Source organism: Thunnus maccoyii, chromosome 5, assembly GCF_910596095.1.
Source record: "Thunnus maccoyii chromosome 5, fThuMac1.1, whole genome shotgun sequence".
NCBI lineage: Eukaryota > Metazoa > Chordata > Actinopteri > Scombriformes > Scombridae > Thunnus > Thunnus maccoyii.
In genome coordinates, this window is record NC_056537.1 from 33,078,728 (window position 1) to 33,106,019 (window position 27,292).

Genomic DNA, 27,292 nt, shown 5'->3' on the forward strand with positions numbered 1-27,292 from the left:
TGACATATTAATGCAACCGCAGAACTAGATGTTTTGGTCCAATTCACATTCCATATTTTATGAGCCACATGTGAACATCCGCTAAACATTACTGTAGATAATATATCACTCTTATCACACTTAGATAATATATCTCTCTTATTACACTTCTGAGCAGATAGTTATCAATAGTTTCCACCATGACAGCTGTTCTGTCATAATATATCATCCATTTATTCCAAATAGTGAGAGAGCTTGATTATAGAGGAACCGGGGGGGGGGGGGGGGGGGCTGTTGTAGTTAAATGCTGGCAATCACTGGTGTTTGTCATTCTGCATGAGATCTGACTAAGAGAAGCAGGCATACTTAGTAGTGGGACACTTTCCTCTCATTCATTCAGTCTGGATCTATCTGTGGAACTTCTGTCAGCTGCTGTTTGTTAGGCCATGGGGAAAAACTGCCGAGTCAGCAAGCTGTGCATTCTGTTCGTGGTCTTAGCCCTAGTTGCCGTGGCAACCATTGTCACGTTGTGGACTATTGCCCTGGCAGGAGGAGACAATGGTGATGATGTCACAGCTCCTTGGGACAGGTAGGATATTGACATTTTACATATTAACAGATCTGCGTCCTTGAAGGGAGATACATATTGCTGCTCTACAGATCCAACGTATCTCACAGGATAGTGATCAATGGTGCAATATGAGTTAGAAATAATCCTGGATCAACATTCTAATCTTGGTTTAATTTAATCCTTGTTAGTGAAACACAGACTACAATTCTTAAATGAATGAAAGACACACAAATGTACAATGTCCAAACCTCAGCTGCTCTGGAAGCTCTTTCCCATTGGCATCAATATTTCCCCATGACTACACATGAGAGAGCAGAGAGCTGCCCTACAAAGTGGTTTTTAAATTGTGCATATTACTTTCAAATAAACTTTATTACATTTGAAAGCAAAATGATTAGGTGTGCCTTGATATGTTACTATGGTGACACAACAGGCCTTTTTCTCCGAAGGCATTTTGACATGTCACAGTAGGAACAGCACAGGTGTAAATCATAACTTCAGGGTCCTGGTTTTGTGCATGTCGACTCACTGTTGCTGCTTTTCCTACTATGACAAATTGAAATGTCTGTTGTAAAAAAATGCCTATTACACTCATTTCATTTATGAGTCTTTATATCCAATTGCAATAATCTGAGGTATCATCTGTTGACTGTCTGCTGTCCTGCACTAACAATCACACCTGTCCCAGTGTTCAAAATTTGTCGATCGTGAGGAAAAGGATTCCGTGCACACTTTTTTATAACAATTTATAATATTTTGTGCATTTTATATTGTGCAACACCCTTTACTGCCTGATGGGTCAGCTTGCTAAATAATACTTGGCATAACATCATACTATGTAATCTAGAAGATTACTGGATATTGCGGGGGGAGGGGTGGGGGGAAGATCTTTGCTCTAACATGGTGCATTGTATTAACAACTTCTATAATAGTAATAATAATAATAATAATGATAATGATTGCACACAGCACATACTGTTTACATGATGAACATCGGCAATCCTGGTCAATATTTTGTACATTTCATTTAATTGTTTTCAATTTCAAATTTAAACCTGCAGCGGCTCTTCTCACCTAGAATATTTTACATATTTTTTTATTGTAAATTTCTTTCTTTCTTTCTTTTTCGTATTATTAAGGATTACTTTTACTTTTGTGTATATTATGCACAATATTATGCACAGGCACAGTATAGACACTGTACCTCTGAAATGTAGTGGGGTAGAAGTATAAAGTAGTATAAAATGGAAGTACTCAAGTAAAGTACAAGTACCTTAATTATGTGCTTAATTACAGTACTTGAGTAAATGTACTTAGTTACTTTACACCACTGCCACAATCTTACTGTAGATCAGAAAACATTCATAATGGTCATTTTGGAAAGCAAAGACAAATGACCTATTCTGTCATTTAGGTTGGAAAACCTGTTGGGAATTTTAGTTGGGGATGATGATGATTTGTAAATGTGAATAAAGACTTACACAGAATATGTATTATTTATCATATATATTACTAAAATCAAACTGGGATTTTATTTAAAAAATATTGTGAATTATGATACAAGGTAAAGTTACAGTCAAATTCCTCATATGTAATCTGATTACCTACTTGGCAATAAAGCAGGTTCTGATTCTGATTCCGATGCAGTGCAATGTAATGCATATGGACTGGATAAATCTGGCTCATTTGCATCATATTGATTTATTGATGCCCACATAAAGAAGAACTGTGTAAATTCTGCAGTGTTTATGAGTATAAGTAACAGGCCTGATAGGGCAGATTTATTTCTTAATGAAGGTTACTGTGAAACAGCAGTGTGTGGAGCTTGAGAGGAGTCAGCTCCTCAGACAGAACAACAATAGTGACGTAGGGTTTGTGACATCCAGGGAATGTCAAGCCTTGATTTAGTACCATTTGCTTGTAGCCATTATTGTCATCTACTGAAGCAAGGAAATACACATTTGGGTGAATAAAGAGAAGCAAGGGGAGATGAGCAAGTGGTAACCACAACAGCTGAATGTGATAGGCTTAGACACCAATTTTTGAGGGCACTATGTAGAGGATATATTTACACTCTCAGCATTCGGACACAGACAAGTGCAGTAATAGGGACTGATTTCAGACACAACCCATGACTTGCACACAACGTTCTGCTAACAATCCCACAATGCAATCGATCAAATTTGATATAAGAATGATGATAGCAGATTTTATTAGGCCTTATGTTTCTCATTTCTTTTTCACATCACCCAGTACTACTTTACACATTATAGTTAGTCCTGAAAGAACAAGATTATTTCATTTAATAATCCATGTACGTATCTCCCTCAGGTACCGTCTCCCCACTGCTTTAGTCCCTGAATCCTACAACATCACTCTGTGGCCTCGTCTCAGCCCTGACCCAAACACCGGCCTCTACATTTTCACAGGTGAGTCACAGCAACAGCCCCACACATGGGACTGTGTGTACGTAATGTATGCATGTATACTGTAATCCACTTTATGAGTTGTTGTAGTTTATTATTTGGTGTACCCACTTTTCTCAGACAATGTAAAGAGAGAGTGGCGCCATCTGACTTCCTCCTGTCAGTTATAACAACAACAGCAATCAAGACAATATGAGCATAAAGCAGAGAGTTCTTTTCCACTTAAGGGAAGTGAATTGCACTTCTTATTCACTGCACATGTGTGGTAGCTGCACTGTCTTCTGGTATATTGAGGTTTCCTAAAGACATGTACTTGGGGGTTCTGTCCATATGCTCAGCAGTAAATGCTGAACACACTGTAATTTTAAACAAAAAATAAAATAATTTTGTTTGCATTTAACAACAACTTAAACCTAATGAGACCCATCAGGGTGTGGTGGCTTGCATTTGCAAACCATATAAACTGGTGAAACAAATGTTTAATCATATAACACAGGAATTCCATTATAAAATGGAAATGTAAAACACCCAGTGGACATTTATGAGGCCAAAAATTCAACGATGGATTGGTTTTAAGTGGTCCTGACTGGGCAAAAAGGCTTTTCAAAAAAAATCTTAGAAGCTTATACTTGAGAGGGATAACTTAGGATTTTAATAGTTTATGGTTATTTTAAAAAGTTCTGTATTTTTTGCATTTTATAAGCAGTTTTTAATATTTATTTTGGTCTTAGGTACTCTTCATATTTGTATCTATATTCTGTGACTGTGTGGCAGTTTTTACTGTGTTGTTTTTGCTGTGTTGTCTCTGTTGGAGATGGAGCATCGTTTAGACTGAGGCTGACCATTTACGTATGTGTCTGTTCCTCACTGGATAACTGTCAAAACATCTTTTTTCCCCATTCTGTAAACATGTAATAAAATACTGAATGTTTTATTACTGACTGATGTGGGAAAAAATGACAACCTTGCAACACATGTACGACATCTACTCCACATAAACTGTCACTGTCACTCAGTCTTTGCAATAAAATCTTCTAAGAATTTATGACTCCAGTTGTTACAATTAGAGTTCCTCTTGTTCCAGGAATACCAGAGAAATGAGTCCGCTAAATTTTACAGCTCAAACACCAAGTGATTTGCTAGAAGTCGATTTTTCACAGTGAATATTTTAAAAAAATCAAAAAAGACCTTTCTTTAAGAAAAATGAGAGAGCAATGATGGTTTATTGGTTGACATGGGCCCTATGAAGAGCATACTGTACATTTGTAGCCTACTGGTGTTTCACAAATGAACAATATATATGTAACAAAACATGTAAACAATATATGTAAAGGTGCTGTATATTGTTTACATGTGAACTATGAAATGCAGGATGAAAAACGACATATTCAACAATAAAAATAAACATATGAATGAGTAGATGAATATGAATGAAAAACAAATTCATAAAAGATGAAGTGAATGCATAAATAAATATTGGAAATTAATTGGGAAATAATAATAATTATTATTATTATTATTTACTTCTCCATTGCTAAAAATGGACTATTATTTATTCATTCATTCAAATGTTTTATTCATATTTTATTCATTATTCATATGTGTATGCTTTTCAGTTTTAATTTATTTATTAATTACTATATACTGTATATATATTTTTCAGTATTCAGTTTTGATAAATAAATCATTTTTCATCCTTCACATTAAAGGGCTAATGAATTGTGACCAAAGTGCGAAGCAAAGCTGTTAGAAACTGTTCTATCATTAAAAAACATTTTATTTATTTTATTAAAGTAGGCTATTTGTTATCTGTATGTATTTATATTCATTACAGAAACTGTCAGATGTCCTGATTAATTATTAATTACTTCATTATAAAATAAAAAACATACACATATAATAATATCTTTTAAACAATGCTTATTATTCGTTATTTTAGAGCTTTGGTCCCTGGCTGGCCTCAAACCACCAACCTTTCAGTATACAGCTGAATGTGCTAACCGACGCATGCTAGTAGTTGCCAGGTTGTTTATTACCTGCAAAAATCGATTAGTCTATGAAGTTTTTAGGAACACATGCAATTATCATGTTGAATAGCATTACATTTTAACTAGCCACATTTTAAATGAAAATGGTAAACCTGGCAACCCACTGCCATTAATCTATGTTCAGCTGTTAACTGAGATCTTCACATTCTTCAGTATATTATCCCTAGTTAAGCTGCCTGCACTCTGCAAATCATCTCACATTATTCACAAGTTGCATTATTCTTGTAATTAATACAAATAAATACATTTACTGCTTATTATACTATTAGCTACCTCATTCTGCAAAAAAAGCCAAACTTTACTTGTCCCCTGCTATTTTCACTGGTAGAAATAAGTAAAATAATAGAAATGCAAGAGGTAACAAATAATGCAATTAACTCTCACATATACCATGTAAAACAATCAAACAAACAAACAAAATAAAAATAATTCCATCATATATAGACAAATATCTGAGCCATTGACACATACAAATATCAAATATGTTTGAGTCATACATAAACATAATTTAAGACCATTTGGGGGTTCAGATGAGGTCAGAGAGCATTAACAGGACAGGGTTTGTTCCACCTCATTACTGACAGATAAGCACCACAAGCTGGTGCTGTTGGCCCAGAAAAGACAATGAGTTCCAGAGGTTTATCTAACATTGCTTGTTGTCCTGTAATCCTTCTGTGTAAATGATAGGCATACATAATGATAGGCCTTCTCTGTGTTGCTTTTGAGGAGTTTTGGAGGCAGAATGACCCTGCTTGTGGAGTATAATGATATAATACTGTTCACAGCAGCTCTTTTAAACATTACAGACAATGTAGAGATGATGAGATAATAGAGTACCGGATAGTACAATATATAAGATAGAAAAAAACAGTGGACACTTTATATTGAATGGAATGTCCTATAGATAGAAATCGCCAAATTATTATTTTTTTTTTTTGAAAGCACTGAACTATTTCATATACGTCTTAAAACATGTCTGGAAGGGATCTTTAACAATCAGTAAAGAAATACAAAAATTAATATGAACAAACATTTTAATACATAAAAAGTAAAAAATATACATGAATGCTGAAATAAAGACAGTAATTACATGCATAATTGAATGGATCAATACATAAATGTTAGTTAATAATAAATAAATACTTCAAAAGTCTTTAATTTAGTGCTCCTGCCTGGTTTACCCAACGGACCCTGAATGAAATGGAAATACTGTTAAAAAAATTGGAGAAATACACTTATAAATAAAAACATAAATGTAACAAAACACAAATAAGTACATGTACATTTGTATAAATAAATAAAAAACACTTTTATTAATTTATCTCCTGATTAATTACCAGCATTTATTCACAACTGTTTTCATGTAATGGCTTAACTTTGTATTAAGTTTTTATTTATTTTTATTTTTAGATTTGTTGATTACATTTTTATTGATTTACTTCTTCATTTGAGCATTTATTTTATTATCATTGATCAGTAATTTTTTTTGTCCAGCATAAAATAAAAGTAAAAAGTAAAAAAAAAAGTAATGTAATGCAGGTGTACGTAAACTACCTGCTCCATATGTGCAGTATTTAGAAATGATTCTGCTTTTTTCTTGAATTATTCATTATTCTTAATTATGCATTACTATTTATTACATATTGTTTGTTAGAGCTCATCCTCATTTGGCTTTTGTTTTTTGGGGGGGTTTTATTCATCTTTGAACAAGATGCATTATCCAGGATTCATGTCTGTGCTGTTCTCCATACATCCATCAGGTAAATCCACTGTGGAGTTTGAGTGTGCGACAGAAACAGATCTAATCCTGATCCACTCCAACAAACTCAACTACACTGTGCAGGAGAACACACACATTGCCACGCTCATCGCTTCAGGTACAGTGTACATGTACACACACACACACACACACACACACACGCACACACACGCACACACACACACCCCCATGCACACTAAGAGGGAGAAAAAGTCTTAAGACGGAGTAAAGTAAACTTGTGAGAGACACAGTACAAGTCGAGATACAATATAAGCTTTTCACAAACACAGACAATATTATTTTCCATTAATGATTATTGAGCACATCTACAGTATGTTCTTGTCTTCTGCATAAAACAGTCACAGCTGCAAAATAAACAAAATAAAAGACAAAACTTATAGATGTTTTGAATTTCTTTATAGTTCTTCAGTCAGACTTCAAGTCTGACCTACTTTAAATAAATGAGCGAGGGAGGCGGGGGGAAATATGCACTGATCTCTCCTAGAGAGCAGTTTAATTTCAGTTTCAATCATTTTTTAACCACATTTTATGTCCTATATATGTCATATAAAAGCTGCTTCATGCTGGTTTTAAAATGAACAACTTGTGATGGATATGGATATGGATATTAAAAAACAGCAAAGCATTAATAATCAAACTAATATTCAAATGAAATACTAATAAATTCCCTTTTTAGGACTTAGGCATTTAGGAGTAGGAGTAGGGTGAAAGCCCTGAAAAGCTTCTGTTTTGTGAAGTCTTAAGTTACTGTTTGTAGAATGGCTTGTTTCTGTCTTTTTTTCTGATCCCTTACTTCTATTCGTTGGCCAGGTGGTGGGTCCGCTCCCGGCATTAAGTCCTCCTGGTTGCAGCCTGAGACGCAATACCTGGTTATCCAGCTGAATGGTAATTTAAATCAACAACAGAAATATCAGCTGTACACTGAGTTCACTGGAGAACTAGCTGATGACTTAGCCGGCTTTTACAGGAGTGAATATGATGAGGATGGAGTCAGAAAGTAAGCTCTTTATTCTCTCTTTGTCTATTTCTATATGTAGATGTGCTGTGGTGAGATCACTTCAGTTAGTATTTGTGTTCAGAATGTTTCACTCATTCTCAGGATTGTTGCCACCTCTCAGATGCATCCAACATATGCCAGAAAGACCTTTCCTTGTTTTGATGAGCCAGCTATGAAAGCTGTTTTCCACATCACTCTCATCCATCCCCCAGGGACTGTAGCCCTGTCCAACGGCATGGAAAGAGGTTGGTGCGGTTTACATGTATAACAACATGTTGTATTTGCAGAAACACACAGTTAGAATTATTAAACCAGATGCAAACCAGATAAACAGCTTGCAAATTCCATAACCAGCCATATGCATTTCAGAGAATTCAGTATCTATATCCAAGCAAGCAAAGCAGGAAACTACCTCAGGGGCCCCAAAAGGACATGCGTATTCCTGGTGCATATTCCTGAATAAATGTGTATTTCATCAAATGAATACAAATAATTGACATGATACTAACTATTAATCTGCAGATTATTTACTTGATTAATCCATAAGTCATTTAGTCTATAAAATATTAAAATAGTCAATATTTTTCCCCACGTCCGTGGTGATGTCTTCAATTTGCTTGTTTTGTCCAGCCAAGAGTCCAAAACCAAAATATATTCAATTTACTGTCATGCTTGATGAAGAAAAGCAGAAAATCTTCACATTTAAGCAACTGAAACCAGAGAACATTTGGCATTTTTGTTTGAAAAGTGACTAAGACAATTAATCAATTAACTAGTTGCTGATTAATTTCCTGTTGATCGACTAATCGTTTTATCCTTGCGGCTCTAGATTTATTCATACTGTATAGCACTTTTCTAGAGCAGAAGTCTCAAAGCGCTTCACAAGAAAAGACAATATCAAGACATAAAATATAGTATTCTACTATTGTCAAAATACACACTAATAGATTAAAATTACTGCTTTTTTCTGGTATTGCCTCTTTGTTTATTTGTTTTATTTCGGGAGACGTCATCTGAAATTTCATTGTACCTGAGTACAATAAAGATCATTCATTCATTCATTCATTAAACCTAAATGATCCTTGTGTGAAATTTTGATGATGGAGAGCTCTGGAAAGAAGCTACAGACAGCTGCCACAGTCAGTATAAGATTAAATGAGAGTTTGCAAGCAACTGCCAGTGAGAGATCAATAAGATCAATATTGCTATAAGTGAAAATACTGTCTAGAATGAAATGATCCAAGTGGGAATACAGAGAAAGAGAATAAAATCAAACCCATGAGGGAACATGTTCAGTATATACTCTGTAACAGAGACTAGTGAGGATCATTTATAACTTTCCTAAAACCTTTTCTAAAAATCTAAATCACATTCATTTGTAACCCACTGTTTAGCATTCATCTAACTGTGTGTTTGTGCTCTTTTCAGATATTGTTAACACTACTATTGATGCAGTAACAGTGACACAGACCAGGTTTGAGCCCACCAAGAGAATGTCCACATATCTACTGGCCATCATTATCTCTGACTACACACACCTGAGTGCTACACAAGGAGACACTCTGGTAAATGTTGATTATTGCACTACTTGGTGAATTAAATTTTAAAAAATGGATGAAAATATACCTGCAAATGCAGTCGTCAAGTTCAAGTTCCGTAATTGCTTTATTAAAGCTCATAATTCTTTTATAAATGTTACTGTAACAGCCCCCCCCCCCCCCCCAATGTTTTTTTCACAAATTGCACCTTGTGTGTATATATCCTGATATTGATAATACATAATAATACATAATACATGTAAGTGTTTGCTGTTATGTGTTCAGATCCGTATCTGGGCTCGCAGGAAGGCGATTGAGCAGGGACAGGGAGACTACGCCCTCAATGTGACTGGACCCATACTGGACTTTTTTCAGCTGTACTACAACATCTCCTACCCTCTGAGCAAGTCAGGTCAGGCTGCTTTATACTCATCTGAGGCCTGGTCAGTGTTGGCTGACCATTGTTGTGACTTGTTTTCTGCTCACCTATGCAGCTACTGTTTTGTGTGACTGCCCATTTCACACACATCTTTTTGACTATTTCCATTCTGTTGTTTGAAGAGTCTTGAATTATACACACCTGTTATGTCACACAGACAGATCCTGATTTCTCACTTGGGAAAAGAAACTGTAAAGTAATGTGACTCAGCAAGGACAAAGAAAATCATAAACAAGCATTGAAAAGTAAAGAAAAGACCAAAAAACATAATGATAAGCACAAAAAGTGATAAAATAAAAAAATGGGTTTAGTTAAACACAGTCTGCTGATAATTCAGACACACCATTAATACTGGATTTCTTCTGTCAAGAAAAGACTAGTATGGTAAATAATAGTGGTACACAAACATATAACATAGCTATATGATGATGTTGCCAAGGCTGAGGGTGATTGCTGCAGGGGAAGTGTGATTGTTTTAGTCACAAGCTTATCACAGTACTGCTGTGAAAATAATTTGTTTTTATTATAGTTGACATTATAGTTGACAGTTGATTATTTTTCAGTGCTTCACTCTCTTTAGTTCAGTTCCTTTGACCTGCATTAAACTTGCTCTCTGCCTCACAGATCAAATTGCTCTGCCAGACTTCTATTTTGGGGCGATGGAGAATTGGGGTTTGGTGACATACAGAGAAACCAACCTGCTCTATGACCCTGTGACCTCCTCCAACAGAAACAAAGAGACCACTGCCACCATCATTGCTCATGAACTGGCACACATGGTGCACTGAATTTTATATTGTGACTATGACCTGATGACTATGAAATGATTTATTGGCTGATTAGTAAACTGACTGACTGATGTGGTTACATTCTGTGTTGCAGTGGTTTGGTAACCTGGTGACTCTGAGATGGTGGAACGAGGTCTGGCTGAATGAAGGCTTTGCTTCATATGTGTCTTATCTGGGAGCAGACAGGGCTGAACCTAAATGGAACGTGGTGAGGACTTCATCTCAGTCTTTGTCTGTTGCCATATTCAATTCATTAGCCACCCACAATACATGAATACCCTGCCCTCTTCCTTACTACTACTGTTTTCTGTTGACCAGTAATGTGTTATTCATTTTATATTAATATTATATTTATATTAATTAAAAAGTTAAATCTTGAATTTATGTATTTTTTTCCTTTTATGCATAAAAATGTACTCATATGTCAGTGTTTTAATGTGTCCATATGTGTATATACAATATTCTTTATGCTTATACACACAACTTATATAGACTCATACACACTTTGGTTTGCACATTTTGAAAATCATATAAAAAATTGGAAAGTAAAATGTTACCGCATCTCTGCCATAATAAACCATACAATTTGAAATAGTTAAACGCTGTACAAAATTTTCAATGGTTTTTCATTTCATCAAAATTTTGACCGTTGGTACTCTTCCCAGCTGGTAATGACATGTCATGATTGTATGCCAGATCTCATTTTCCACTATTACATTTCCCTGGTATCAATATTGAATTCCCTTGCCAGAACACACACTAGCTTGCATTTTACTACTGTAACATCCACATTCTCCTTAGTTTGAATTTCCCTCCCTCACTCCTCATTTGTTTATCAAGCATGTTTAGAACTTCCTGGTTTGATCCATGCACTATCGTTATTTAAATAGTGGCTGAATTAGAACTGTACATAGCCACAGTATTGCCTGACTGATACTGAATTTTTGAAGCTGATACTGATACTACTATTTGAGAGTTTTCAAGAAGAAAATGTTTTATTTAAATTAAATTAAATTAAATTATTATTAACTAATAATATGAGCCAATACTCAAATGTTACATTAACATTTTTGACAATCCCTTAAACTAGGTTTATGAAAAATAGGGACTGAGATACGAACTGAGCAGGACATGTTACAGTTATAAAATAAACTAGTCAGTGCTCTCTGATGGACAAATAGTGTAATGGAGACACTGTTTTTAAATTACATCACACATGTCTTTGGCTTTTCTGCAATGCCATTTTGTCATATTTGTTGACAGACATATATACCAATAGCAATATATCTGTGATAAGCTAATATCTGTCAATATATCAGCCTTGCTGAGTCATCATTTGGTCTCAAGTGGAGAGTTATTGCATTTATACTAAAGAAAAGAACATGGTGTATTGATGGTTGTATTTATTAACTTATTCTTCTATGAATCCATTTTTTATCAGCTCATATACAAAAAGAATAATAACTATTTAAATATATTTCTGTGTCTGTTTGTTCCAGAAAGACTTGATTGTACTTGATGATGTGCACAGGGTCTTTGCAGTGGATGCCTTGACCTCCTCTCATCCTTTGTCTTCTAAAGAGGACAGTATAATTTTGCCAGATCAGATCATTGAGCAATTTGACGCCATCTCATACAGCAAGGTACACAGTAGGGATGCACGATATTGGATTTTTTGCTGATATCTGATATGCCGATATTTCCAACTCATTGTGGCCGATTGCCGATGCCTATACTGATATATGTACATATTTTTTTCCAGCTGGCTGAGGAGACTATTACACATGCAAGCATAGATTGTACTAAGTATGATCAAGAAAGACAATATATGAAGGAAGAATTTAGGAAGACTGGAGTTCAGGAGCTCAGCATTAAAACTTTAATGAACCTGCTAAGTGGGTGGAGCAGTACAGTTTTCTTTGAGTTTATTAGACAGACAGGATTAATGTGTAGGATTAATCTCTGGTTCACACTCCTGAGCAGAAGGTGGCGGTAATGCACCTAATATGCTGGTTGCCAACCGCCATTATAAACCAAAAAGAAGAAGTTTTTTTTTCCAAACAGAGTGGTACATCCTGTCAGCCGAGGTGGCGGAGGAGATGGCGACATATCAGCCTCTCATAATTGGCAGAATTCACCAGAATTCGCCGATGCCGATATTTCATTTTAGAGCTTTTTTCGGCCGATACCGATAACGTGCAAATAATGTCATGCATCCCTAGTACAAAGGCAATAACAAGATCATCTTATATATTTCAATTATTATCATTACTTTTTTAAATATATCCCACTCCATAAACATGTACATTAAATATGCACTTACCATTATTTTAAACTCTTTTGTCCTGATCCATTGCCTGTGTGTGTCTCTGTGTCTCCTCAGGGTGCAGCAGTGTTGAGGATGTTGTCCGATTTCCTCTCAGAGCCCGTCTTTGTCCAAGGACTCAATGTATGTTTCTTAATTTATTTTTAGACAAACAAACATTATATGTACATTTTGGTTTGGCCTTAAACACCCTGCTGAGATGAATCAGGGACAAACTGATTCATGTTTATGATTCATAGCATTGTGTTTTCTTTTGTCCCCAGAGATACCTCAACCGCTTTGCCTACAGTAACACAGTAGGGAATGACTTGTGGGAAAATCTAGAAATGGTAAGATGGAGTTTGACTTTATGTTATTAATGTCATACCTAGAGAAGGCGTGAAATGATTTTAATAGATCTGTCAGAGCTGGTAGTGACTGTGCAACATTTATTAAAAACAAAACTGTATCATCTGCATATAGTGATACATGAGTATAACTCCTGATGGCAAAGGCCAGATAATAAAGGTCACAAGGGCCATTTTTTGTGAGTTCCTTTTGATGGAGGAAAGGAGTTCAGAGGCTAGGTTACATTAACCATGTTTTTTTTCTACTTTTGCAAGTAGTATATGCTGTACTGCCATAGTGACTCTGTAGGTTATGTTTAAATGTAACACAAATTTTCTAAACTAGATACATAAATGAAAATGTTTGACTTTGTAGATTATTTTCACCTTTGTCAACAGGTGGTGAAAGCCAATAATGTATCCCTTCCTCATCCAGTTCATGACATCATGAACCGTTGGGTGCTTCAGATGGGCTTCCCTGTAGTTACCATTGATACTGTCACAGGAGAGGTATCCCAGAAGCACTTTCTGCTGGACCCAGAGTCCAACATCACAGTTGAATCACCTTACAAGTACGCAACACTGCTACAGAATTTCACGGCAAGATATAGATATCTGAAGGAATTTTCTTCTCCTCAAAAGTAGTCATCCTGAGTTACATTACTTATAGTGACTCAGACAAACACATCATTTTTAGAACCAGCATGAACGGGTGTTTGGACTACAATGAATTGATTTTGATTTCCTTGAAATATGTCTTAATATATAGAGATACGTATTTGTCTTTTCTTCCTCTTCTATCTGCTACCTGCTGTCCTCCCTCACTTGCCTCAGTCATGAATAAATGTTAAATGCATTTCCTCCTCCACAGCTATGAGTGGCTGATTCCTGTTAGGTGGATGAAGTCCAGTGAGGTCCAGGGAGATGTCTGGTGGCTTATGGAAGAGACAGGTATGAAGTAATATGGATTAATACATATGTAAAACATGGCAAGGACCAACCTTTTATATAAGAAGTTTGCAAAATACCATGATTAAAACATATGTTTTACAAACATGATTTTGTTTGCTACCGTATGATAAATAATTGCACCTGGATACCCATTTTCTATCTCACGCTGTCTTTTCTCTCTCAGCTATAAACGTGGAGATGAGGAGTGGTGATTTGTGGGTTCTAGCTAATATCAATGTGACTGGTTATTACCGAGTAAACTATGACCTGGGGAACTGGGAAAGACTCCTCACTCAGCTTAATGCAGAGCACCAGGTACACAGTGAGATGTTAGAGTCTGATGGATGGAGGACCAAATTTGTTGTTCCTTAAGTCTTCATTCTCTCCTCATTTCTTTTTTTATTTCTTAACAGATTATATAGCAATTGTTTGTATTTCATATCATGTTTGACACAAAATCTGTTGTGCAGGTTATACCACTGATAAACAGAGCCCAGCTTGTGGATGATGCTTTCAATCTGGCCAGGTAGGTAACTTTATCCACCTGGAGATTTTCCTGCACTTTCACTTAACTCAGTTTAGATGCTTGGACTCATTAGTGTCTGTGAGTTAGAACCCAAATAAAACCAAAGCAACGTCTTATTACATGTTATCATTGTTAATGACAGAAAAGACCTGATCCAGGAAACACTGAACATACCTGCCATACAAAAGAAAATGTTCTGAAATATCAAAAGGGCTAAACAGCTAAACAAGATTGAAAATATAAACAAGACATGAACATTTTTTCTATTCTTAAAGCATAACTAGTAGTGGGGCCAAAATGAAATCTTTATCGAATATCATTAAAGGAGAACTCCACTGACTTTCCACATCAGCGTGTGTTTTCAGGTAAACAAGCCCTTTGTGTTTCCAGAGGCAGCTGTGTGAAATCTGATAAATGTCCTCAAGTGATGTCACTTGAGTCAGCGTCGGTTGGGGCTGAAGACTACAAGTTTGAAAATGAAACAAATCTGACAGAAGTGATGTTACCAGACCTCTGTAGTTCACTAATCATCTCTGCTGGAGGCTAGCAGCTCCAGACTATATTAGCTGCTACTAGCTTAACACACCATAATCTCCAACTTAAAATGTCAGCAGTGGGTAATGTGGGAATCAGGTTTTGAAAAGGTATAAAACCTGGAATAAAAAAGACAATAGCTCCGACTCTGCTGCATTGATTTAAAAAAAACCTGTTCATTATGAGTCCGACAATGTTATAGGAGTGCAATGCTAAATCAGTGGAGTAGTCTTTTGAGGGAGCAAGATGAAAGTTCATGGAGTCATTAAAATCAAAAGGGCGAACTTTATATTAAATAATCAAGACCATGTGTCTGCTCTGTCTGCAGGGCTCAGCTGGTCTCCACCACTCTTGCTCTGAGGACAACCTCCTTTCTGTCTATGGAGACTGAGTACATGCCCTGGCAGTCTGCTCTGGACAACCTGCACTATTATTATCTCATGCTGGATCGAACTGAAGTCTATCAGCCTATGCAGGTACAGGACATTATCTGTGAATGTCTGTGACAAAGACTGAAGTTTAGGTTTAGGAGGATTTTTTTTAGCACCTGGCAGCAAAGCAGCTCATGGACCCTTCAGTCAGACCCATTGTTGTCTGTATGCCCCCTGGTGGCCATTAGGAGGCAAAGCATTGTCTACAGACAAACAAGTGTCCTTTACTCTCCTGTCTGTAACACTTTCAGGACTACATGAAGAAGCTGGTGACTCCCCTCTTCCTATATTTTAAGAATATGACATCTGACTGGACCCGTGTTCCAGACAGACACACTGACCAGTGAGTATACTCACCCAGATACACGATGTAATACACACCGAACAAAAAAGCACTGAAATTACATAAAAAAATTAATCACTGACATTACCTGTAACATCTGTGTGTGATTTTGAAGCCTCTAGTCCTCCACAGGAAAATTGAATTAGGTCAAGATTTTTACAATTTGTCACTTTGTGATTTGGCAGAGCAAAACTTTTGAGATCAAGATTTTCATATTATTAGCAGGGTTTGAACCTCTCTAGAATTGTTGCAAGTCTTTGGAGAATGCAAATAGTCAGTATACATTTTAAAGACGATTATTTCCATTATTCACTATGGCCCAGACAATATTTGCGAATAGTATACTAATATACAGTACCATACCACATGCTATTCTCTGTTATGCTATGCTGTGCTACATACTGTTACAAAATATATGCTATGCTATAGTTTGTTATTCTATCCTATACTATACTATTCTATGCTGTGCTATATGCTATATCACACAATACTATATGCTATGATATTCTATGCTATATGCTGTGTTACACATATGCTATGCTATCCCATACTATACTATGCTATGCTATTCTCAGCTCTGCTGCGCTACATGCTATAATACACACTATATGCTATAATACTAATACTATACTATGTGATATACTATATACTGTGTGATACTGTTATATGCTATGGTACACACTATGCAATACTATACTAAACTATAGTGTATGCCATGTTATGGCATACTACACTACACCTAGCATAGTATACCCATAGTATGGCTCAAGACCTTTCTTTAAAAGAAAATACTATATACTGAATGTACTATATTGCTCTATTGATTTCAAAGCTTTAATTCTTACTTTTTCAACACCCAAGATGACCCACAACTTTCAAGTAGGACATAATTTTACCACACACAGATGTATTTGAGAAGCTGAGAACTTAAGTTACCACTGACCATGTTTGTCTCTCCTGCAGGTATAACCAGGTGAATGCTGTCCGTATGGCCTGCAAGACTGGAGTAACAGAATGCCAAAACCTGACCACCACATGGTTCAAACAATGGATGGACAACCCTCAACATAATTTGTTAGTCTTTGATAATGCCCTTTATTTTAACATACTTTTTTGTTTTATGATAATCATTCAATTCAATCTGATTTTGTTGCCAGGATCAATCCCAACCTGCGTTCTGCAGTGTACTGCAGTGCCATGGCAGCAGGTGATGAGGCAGAATGGAAGTTTGGCTGGTCCCAGTTTAAGAATGCTTCTTCAGCCAGTGAGGCCAGCAAAATTATGTCTGCACTGGCCTGTACAAACAACACACAACTGCTGGAAAGGTGTGTGTGTGTTGTCTTTCCTTTAAAAAGATCAGGAAGGTAGTGCAGGAATGTAATAAAGAAGTTAGGTAATGGAAAAAAAGGAAATGCTGGACAAAGTACAAGCTTGTCTGTTTATACTCAGTTATTTGTGTCATATCTGTCTTTTCTGGCTGTCCAGGTATCTCTCCTACACCTTAAACTCAAATATGATACGTAAGCAGGACGTCTCCTCAGTCATCACATCTGTCGCCAGCAACAGAGTGGGACAGAGTCTGGCTTGGGACTTTGTCAGGGCACAGTGGAAATACATGTTCACACAGTGAGTATTATATTCAAGGTGATAAATACATGGGTGTGGCAATTTTGGGGTGAGTTGTAATGTGGTTCCAAAGGATGCTGAGGTAGAGCAGGTAAGGTAAAAAGCAGCTTCTTTGGCCTTTGTTCAACAAGACTAAGAGTCTACAGCCATGCCAGCAGTGCTTTGATCTAAATGCTAACATCAGCATGCTAACATGCTCACAAGGATAACTCTATGTTGCTCTATATCAGGTATAATGCTGTCTTAATTTAGCATGTTGGCATGCTAACATTGGCTAATTAGCACTAAACTTTATGTAGAGCTGAGGCTGATGGGAATGTTATTTGTGGTGCAGGTATTCTGTCATGTAAGTAATGGATAATTAGAAATTTGGACCTCCCTCGACCTGCGAGATGGCAGGTCGAGGGAGGTCCAAAGTCTTTACAAATCATCCCTCGGGGACCATGAATGTCTGAATCGAATTTCATGGCAATCCCAAAAAACAAAAATGTTGGCACTTGTAGAAAAATCAGAGGATCACTTAAGTCATTAGATTTCATCCTGGCGGGGGCATATACAGTATGTCTGTGCAAAATGTCATGGCTATTCACCTAATATTTGTCAATATATTTCACTCTGAACCAAAAATGTCAACTTGCTGTTGGTGGTATAGGAAAAGTCAGGGGATCACCAACGTCAGATTCATCCTTTGGGGACCATGAATGTCTGTACAAAATCTAATGGAAATACATTTAATAGTTGTTGAGAAATTTCAGTCTGGCCCAAAGTGGTGGACTGACCCACTGACAGACCGACATTACCATCCCTTGAGCCATGCTGCTACCATAGCTAAAAACATGGTTGGTAGTCAGTGAAGACAAACAAGGGAGTAGTCGAGCAAAAAACAAAAATAGGCAAAAATCATAAGAAAGCAGGCGGGGCAAAGGCTGGACATCTACATTCGACAATCTGGCCAATGGAGAGAGACAGTGGCACGGTAAATATACTAGTAATTGATCGGGCAAGGGTGCAGGCAGGTGATGGTCAGGTTAACCTCAAGCCTCTTGAAAGTCTGTTTTACTCTCTTGTTTGACTTGAGTTTATATTTTTCCAGATACGGGGTGGGTTCCATCTCCTTTGCCTCTATTATCAGTGGAGTCACAGCAAGGTTCTCTACAACTGCTGAACTACAACAGGTATGTCCACCACAATTAAATATTTTCCTAGTTCACCTAAAGGGCACACATCATGCACATTCCCAGGTTTACAATTTTATTTTGGGGCTCTACTGGAATGAAATAAGGAGTTTTTGAATCGTAAATCTTTGCATGATTTACAGTTCAAAAACTCCTTATTTATCTTATACTTGTCATATATGGAACCCCTCAGTTCAGCTTCTGTCTGAAACAGGCCATTTTAGCTCCTGTCCCTTTAAGGCACCCCTCCTGATGAGCCAGATGATTGGCCAGGCCACGGAAGCTGCCTCTCAGCAGAGTTCTGCCAGCTTCAGAGACTATGTAAACAAACAATAGTAGTAGGATTTCACTACTCTTTACTCTTTACCAAATATAAATTTCTCAAATATATTCATACATATTCTCGCTGAAAATATGCAAGTGGACAATGCAAACAACCTGTGGAACAACCTTAGTAACAAAGGCCACAAAATTTATAGCTGTTTGTGGGCATGTGCGAATGATCTAACATCAGTTTGATGGGGAAGTAGATGTAATTTTGCATAAGGAGGCCTGGGCTTTTGATTTGAAGGCATCATTTTTGACGTAAGTTTTGTAACTTCGACCATGTTTAAAATAGACATCCGGCATAAAACAGTGTAAAAATGACAGATAATCACAAAAAGCATGAGTTGTCCCCTTTAAGATAAATTACTTGTTAGCCTATGAATGTCAATCTGTAGTCTGAACTGTTTCCCCATGTGTCCTCTGGCAGCTGGAGGAGTTTGTGGAGGAGCACAGTGCAGCAGGGTTTGGCTCAGCTACTCTGGCTGTGGAGCAGGCGTTAGAGAGCACCAGAGCCAACATCAACTGGCTGCAGCAGAACAAACGTGAGATCCTGGACTGGTTCACCAGCCAGACTGGACGTCAGATGGGCTAATACACAGTCAGGAAGATAGAGCTAGGAGTTGTGACTCATCTCACAGATCAAAAGTGTTTTCATGTTTTTCATTGTGAACAAAAAGAACAATAAAACAAATGCACAAACTCCTATTGAGAAGCAACCAGAGTTGCTTCTCATCAGGGGATGAGAACTTCCTCCTAAGACCGAGTCCTGAGTCGTAGGAGGAAGTATATCAGCCTCTATTTCTGCACTGGAATCTCACTTGAAAACTTTCAATTTTTAACCTCTTTTGTGCATCTTTTTCAAAGAAATATGTCCAGGAGATACTGTAAAATCTACTACATGTTGAAATATAGTCCTCAAAATGTTATTGTAACAGTGATTATACTGTCCGGTCCAGTTTTAATAAACCCTTAAACATCTGAAAATCAACAAAACTGGCTGTGCTGTTATCAACCTTTTCAACAGTATAGCTTGAATACATCTCCATGAAATCCTCATGCTCTATCTGGGAGCAAACTTGGTACATATACTTCCTTCAAAAAAGAGATTTCTGCTTTTACAATTTTCTATGTTTCAGATCTTAATAAATTGTGTATTTCATCTGATGCATGCATGCATGCAAGAAAGTATGTATTGGAAATTTGTTTTAGCATCATAAAGAAAGTAAACCTGGTTATTTTAAAGGAATACTATGGTTTACTACTTGGGCTTTATGTTAACAGCTTGAGTCATCAGTTCTGTTATTTATGAAACTTGTACTCACCAAAGTAAATGCTGAGCTTGCAGAACATGATAACATCACTAGAAATAGGCCCAATGGAGCAAAAAAACACGACTGGTCAGATGATCACTTTTTTCTGATTCACTGACACTGACATTTGTTGGTAAAAAATAAGTATATGTTATGTCGCATATAATCTTCCATTGTTCAGGAAAATTGTCTGCACATACAGTAGGTCATAGCTGAGACAGAAAGTTGTTTTCCAAATAATTTTGTGTAATTACAGATTTGTTTAACACCTACTATAAAGTATCTGATTGTTTGATTGCTTGTGTTTTTTACTTGCGACATTACATGCTTGCTCTCTTTCAGTTTTACCTCCAAATTGATCTATAAGTGATCTTATCAGGCTAAAGTGTTTGTTTGTGTTTATTACCCCATTGGGCCCACTTTCAGAAATTGGATACTGTATGTATGGTTTGAACTAACCCAAAGGTTAGCTTAGCTAAGCTAACTTATTAACTTTGACAAAACATAGTTGTGTGCACAGTTTTATCATCATATCATTTTGGTCTCGCTGAACAGACTGGTGCTAACGTGGAGGCTGGAAGTGTGCGGACAAGGTAAGCTGCCACCTGAGGAGGAGAAATGTGATTCCAGGCAACTCCAAAGTTTTCTTACGCATGCTTTGGCTTCTTAGCTGGCTAACGTTAGCCACTGGCAAGGCAATATCCAGGAATCATTGGAGGCTGTGAGAACAAAGTAGCTTCAGAGAGAGGAGGGGACTTAATACAGTCACTGGGGCTAATGTTAAGCTAGCTGTTGATGGTCAGTAAATACCTCTAAACTGTAGGCAAACCATGGAAGCAGACGCATGTTAGTGCATTGATGAACTCATTTTATTGGTCTGATTTGTCACAGCCACAAATACACACAGGTAACAAACAGAAATCAAATCAAACCATAAAACATTTTGCACAGAAGAAACTCTCCTCCATCAATGAAAAGAAATACAATGATTCAAAATACAAAATATTTAAACAAAGAACAAATTATGGCTTTTTCTTTTTTTACAGTGGTGCCAGACAGACAACAGGTCCAAATAAAGACGTGAATAAATCAAAAACATACTATTCATAAGCCATTTCATTGTGATTATTGGAGCCATGATAATGCATCAACCAAACTAAAACAAACATTACTATCAAGACTTTTAAAGATAATCTTACACTAACAGATTTGGGCTTTCTAGCCGTACTGACCCATCCAGTACTAGTTTTGGTGATTGGAGTGGATAGTTGATCATTAAGAGAAATTTCTAAATAGGCTTTGTGGTTTGTCAGTTTGAACATCTCAACCATGAGGTCTGGGTCAAATGAAAATCCTGCAGATGGCACTGTAGCAGAAATAGTGAGGACTGCAGCAAAGCTTTTGCTCATTCTTAAAACTTGATTTGGGATGTTACAGTGCAAGAGAACAGAATCTTCTCTCAACTGGGATATAAAAGGAAAACTCACATGTTGCAAATGCCTTATTATAGTAGTGGTACAACTTTCCACAGAGCAGCAAAGTCTCAGTTACCAGCAGTCTGAGACATCTCTTCAGGTAAACTGTTAGTTAAAGCTTTGAAACTTTGAGTCAAATGAGAGATTTTTAAAATAGGTTTATGTTTTATAATAACACATTGGCAATATTGCAAGCAGTAAAAAGGTTTTTTTTAAAAATGTAAATAAAATTTACATTTAAAAAAAAAGAGGGGGAAAGGTTGTTACGCACGGACTGTATTGTTATGCAAGGACTGTCTTGTCTCACACGGTGTTGGGCAGGAGCATATTACTCGTTAACATTTTATAGAAATGTGGTTACTTTTTCAGTAAAGGGTGGTGTCAGAGATTACAATTTGAAATTGACATTACAGTAACTACCTCTCCATCACTTCAACATGTTGGAGCTCGGCTTGTTTGCTCTCTTACCATGTTCAGTGCACAGATTGTCTGGTGCTGCAGTGGAGTCTGTTTCTCCATTGCTTTGTTTCCCCTTTCCTTAACCTATATCTAACCTTCGTCCTAACCCCAGTAATCTCTGCAAAACCTAACCTAAGACCTAACCCCAACAACACACAGGGAAGCACTATTCTAAGGAGGACGAACTACAAAACAATACCAGGTAACTTCAAAGTTGTCTTATTTACAGAGTATCTTCTTAGCTGTCTTGATAACGTTATCCATTGGTAAGCCTACAATCAGAAATCAGCTGGTTTTGTTCATAGCTGGAGGGTGTGTGAACCCTGGTTTCTATCTCTACATTTATTAAATACAGAAAATGAGACCTGTGGGTGTAGCAGCTTTAGAGTTGTTGGAAGGCACCTCTAAGGAGCTGGGCTGAGTAAAGGAAGCAATGTAACACATTTTGTAACTCATTTCAGCTGTTAAGTCATAAGTCTATTAATGTAATTGAGTTTCAAGTAATGAGTTACTTTTTGCAAGTAACTTGCCCAACAGTAATCACATCACTCTGCCACTTGCACCTTTGCTTTTGAATTATTACAATATACATATTTTCTGAAATCTAAGTTGTTTTTGACATAATAACTGATGCTTTACTCCCATGCATAACCATTTTGACAGATGGTATGTGAAATCTAGGATGCTAACTACTGCATGTCTCTATAGAACCTTCTCCAAAATACGTTTGATTCAAGACATTGCATTTGGCTGAGGGAGAAATATTGTGAAAATTTGACAAGTGAATAGTAATCAAGTGTGATTAATAAGAAAATCACAAATATGAATACACCATCATTGAACGTCTAATATTGTTATGTTCTGTGATAATTAATTATTTATTGCCTCTTTCTATGTTAAGTCTTCTGAGCCATTTTCATGATGAATGGCTATATAAATATACTAGAATTTTCATTTCAAGGTAGAGCATTTTTAATCATATTGTCAAAGAAGCTCCACAAAGAGCTGCTGTTTGATTCTTAGTTAGAAGAAAACTCAAACACTGCTGCCAACACCCAACACCTTTAGACACAGACATGTTCAACAATTCAGCCTCAACTAGACAAGCAATTTTACAAAACTGCATTGTTTTCTTTTTATTCTTTTGACCCACCACCCACACTACACCCATTTAGGTTTTTCTTATCACTGATGAAAGAGATTCATTCCCGCTCTCTTGAACTGTTACAAATGCACATTTTTGCTGGCGCACAAGACAGGAAACAGCTTATGAATGTGTATCTCATAAAAATAAAGAGATGAAAGAAAAAAAAAGCAACAATCTATCAAAGGAGATTCTCATCCTACAGTAAAAAACCTTTTCAGCTCCAAGATCACAGCCAAAGTATGATCAAAGCAAAGCAGACGCAGCAGAGGGAGACTGAGGTTGAAATCTGCCTCATGCGGTCAGTAACAGAATATGCTCGGTTCAAATAGAAATGACTCTCTTTGGAAGACACTGAACACAGTCAAGCGCTCTCACTGTTGACACAATATCAGCTTTGTGTCACATGCAGAGTGGAAATCCAACCATTGATGCTTTATTTATCTGTGCAGCTGTTCCTTTCTTTTTTTGGACCCAGACAGTTTTAAACATACACACTATGTTGAAGACACATTGAAACATAGCCAAGAGAAAACATTAGACAAACATGCATCATTTACACAACCAGTCGCAGCACAAAACCCTTTGTAATAAATACATTTTCAACATTAAACTGTACAAGAAAAAGAAAACAATGAACTCATTAAGTACTGTTCTGTACTGTATGTGGTTTGAGTTTAGCTTTTGAGAGTGTTGATAGAGAAAGTGATGAGATGATTTTTGAAACAAGCAAAAGAGTAAATCCGGGCAAAATCTGAGTGGTGATGATAAAAAATATGAAACTGCCTATAACTGAAAACAAGTCAGAAGATTTTTTTTTTTTGAAGGGAACGGACTTGTTGACTTATTTGATATGACGTGAAGTGAACAGATTAGGCTTGATGTGATTTGCAGAACAGCCATTTTGTTCATTGTGGTGGACATCAACAAACAAACTAATCAAAGCTAAAGTGATGAAAAGGATTGTGAAATGATGAACACTGATGAGGTTAATAAATTACAAAGTGACAGCCAATTCAAATGCACTTCGATTTCACAGCTGATGGTTACAAACTGGCTTTCATTCATCATGTACCCAAAACTGCCATTTATCATGTAAGGTATTTCACTATTTTCTTATATATTAATTTAGGTACTCAATAAAATGGCAAATGTAATAACAAATGCCCATCACAACCAGTCACCAACAGCCAAAAACCCTAAATATCAAATTCAAAATTTACAATGATACATAACAGAGCAAAACAGCTAACGTTTGAAGTTTTTACTTTATAAATGCCTGAAATCATCAATTATCAAAACAGTTGTTATCTGTCAACCACATTCAGCTCTACCTCAGTCATTTTTACTACTGCTGTCAGTTTTTTAAAGGCCAATCAAAAACCACACATGTGCACAAACTTTATTCACTGAGCCTGCTGTCAACAGGAACAATGGGAAATCTGGTGTTTGCTGAGCTTCAGTGATTAAATCAATTTCCCTTTGACTTTATGACTGAGAGCACAAGGCAATTTATCAATTTTCTTGTTCAGTTCATGAATTGCATCGGTTAATTTTGTTGTCTTCCACTTGGACTTCTAACCACAGACGGCTGACTTTACATGACAAATGGCAGATGCTTTCATGAAGTCATGTTTGTATATATCAGTATACCATTGATCTCCATTCACAAGCATTTTCATCATCATTTTCAAACAAGGAAGGCAGTATGTGGTCCCACTGCAGGATTCATATTGTACATGCAAACAGGATGCCAAACCAACAGTGATGGTTAGTTTCCTCCACAGGGTGGTGCAATAATGCCATTACTCATTTCAGGCCAAGGACAAGTGACAGTGGGACAATGAGGGGGAAGGTAACAGTTATTAAAAAGGAAAGAGACAGGGTTACATTAACACACTCAACAGACCTAATGTTATCTATGGTGGTTTTGTCTATAATGTACATCTGCTGAAGACAGAAAAGCAAATGTACACACAGTTTTACTGAGACATATTATGTCTGTGCAAGTCCAGCAAAATGAGAAAGTAGTTTCCCTGTGCTGAGGAAAGGAGGAGATCAACTTCAGACTGAGCTACAGACTAGAGGAGACGGTGTTCATACACAACATACAGCACATAGGACAGACTATTGGATCTCAGTACACACACGAGTAGTTGTTTCATTTCAAGTAATACTACTGCAGTATTCATGTATATTAAACCTCTCTATTAGTTTGATGCAATGAGAAGTCAGAAACTGCTAGTGAAATGGCACTGCAAAAACCATGGAATTCAGGTTACCAGTTGCAGGGGAAATTTTTACTCAGAAGAAAATTGCACAAAATAATTTGAATGGCTCCTTTAGGATAGATTCTTAAACTCTTTCGGCAACAGTAACTACTTTCCACTGTCTAAGTGAAATAAAAACTTAACAGCACACTGGGTCCTCCAAAATGTTGAATGTTGTAAAGGAGCAGATATATTATATCACTAAACAAAACTATGAAAAAAAGGGGAAGTACAAGTGTTGCCATGGGAAACGCCCGCCCAGAGTTTCCACTAATATTTCCAGAAACAGTAGCCACAATTCAGTGTCATTATAAGTTTATATTTCCTTACTTAAAATGTGAAGACAATTACAATTTCATTTGGCTTTAACTTCCCTAAATTTCCCAAATAATTCAAAAATAAAATCATGAAAATGAGATGGCACAGCTACAGATATCATCAGTCAGACGTGACTAAGCTCAAACCAGAACTAGAAGACAAAACGACAAATTGCTGACAACTGGACAAGCTGAATGCAGTCATTAGTTGGCCACAGCTGTAAAGTCACAACATTACAAGAACAAGTAGAAGGAAACGTCAGAGAATTCCAAACTTAACGGCCTCTTTCACTTTTTCAACATTCAGGCTGATTTGTAGAAGAGCCAACCATTTTATAGACTCAGATATTTGCTAAAGTTGCTGGAAAGCCTTAAAAAAGCCACAGAAAGAATTTTCCAACATGTAGCCAGTATCTGACATTATTTCCCATCATGCATGTCACTGGTGGTAGAAATACAAGGAGCAGAGGAAATTATAACCAGTTAGATCATGTGATTTAATCCTCACATCATCATCATCTAGTGTCTTAATAGATTCATTGTGTTATTCAAGGATCACACTTTTTTCAACAGAAATCATTTCTGAACACTGAAACTTGTTTACACCTAAACCCCCCCCCACATCCCATCCTTAGTGAAATGATCGACCGCTCCTCTCTGAAACCTTCACAAAATAAATATGTTTTACACAGTTAATAAAAAGAAAAAAAAATGAGCTTGGCATTTTACATTTAATAGGTGTGAGTTATTTCCATTCTTGCTTTCTCTCAAATGCAAAGTGAAGTCAAATTCAGTTGTAACTCAAACAGGTTCCAACATTAAGCAAATATATTTTGGCCTCTTAATCCCCTTATCCCACCCCCCCCACCCCCTGCACTGCATCTCACATGACCTCACTGGAGGATTTTCTCTCGTGTGTCAGGCAGTCTGAGGGCCACCAGGCCGCCGCACACCAGTGCAGTGAAAGACAGGAGGATGGGGATGGCTTTGGTGATGCCCACAAAGCTGGCAAAGATAGAGCTACCGAGTACCGCCGCCAGCTTACAGAGAGCATTCAGCACACCGAACGCTGTGGCCCTGGGAGACAGAAGCAAGATACGGCTTTTAACGACCATTCTTAAAGATCTTTAAACATGGCTTTTTTGTCAGATTTGCAAATTTTATATCAGTTTGCACACTAAAACAG

At 36.8% G+C, this 27,292-nt stretch overlaps 2 protein-coding genes across 5 annotated transcripts in view; one reads left to right on the forward strand and one right to left on the reverse strand.

Moving 5' to 3' along the window:
* Positions 1–419: 419 nt before the first annotated feature.
* Positions 420–20,205, forward strand: LOC121898033 (aminopeptidase Ey-like). Its single transcript, XM_042412908.1, has 23 exons — positions 420–568; positions 2,882–2,979; positions 6,785–6,901; positions 7,615–7,801; positions 7,904–8,046; positions 9,230–9,366; positions 9,625–9,751; positions 10,403–10,557; positions 10,661–10,774; positions 12,066–12,209; positions 12,950–13,015; positions 13,156–13,221; positions 13,618–13,790; positions 14,090–14,169; positions 14,354–14,484; positions 14,640–14,695; positions 15,558–15,705; positions 15,912–16,003; positions 16,967–17,077; positions 17,161–17,328; positions 17,489–17,629; positions 18,723–18,804; positions 19,559–20,205. Exons 1-23 carry the CDS (start codon positions 426–428, stop codon positions 19,721–19,723), a joined length of 2,844 nt encoding a protein of 947 aa, XP_042268842.1. The 5' UTR covers positions 420–425; the 3' UTR covers positions 19,724–20,205.
* Positions 20,206–21,411: 1,206 nt separating this feature from the next.
* The window catches only part of LOC121897731 (synaptic vesicle glycoprotein 2B-like), a 70,802-nt gene continuing 64,921 nt past the window's right edge, over positions 21,412–27,292 (reverse strand). For all 4 annotated transcript variants that reach the window (XM_042412429.1, XM_042412430.1, XM_042412432.1 and 1 more), the window contains one exon: positions 21,412–27,183. In XM_042412429.1, the coding sequence (XP_042268363.1) occupies positions 27,000–27,183 (184 nt within the window). In that variant the 3' untranslated portion in view covers positions 21,412–26,999. The remainder of the gene's footprint in view (positions 27,184–27,292) is intronic.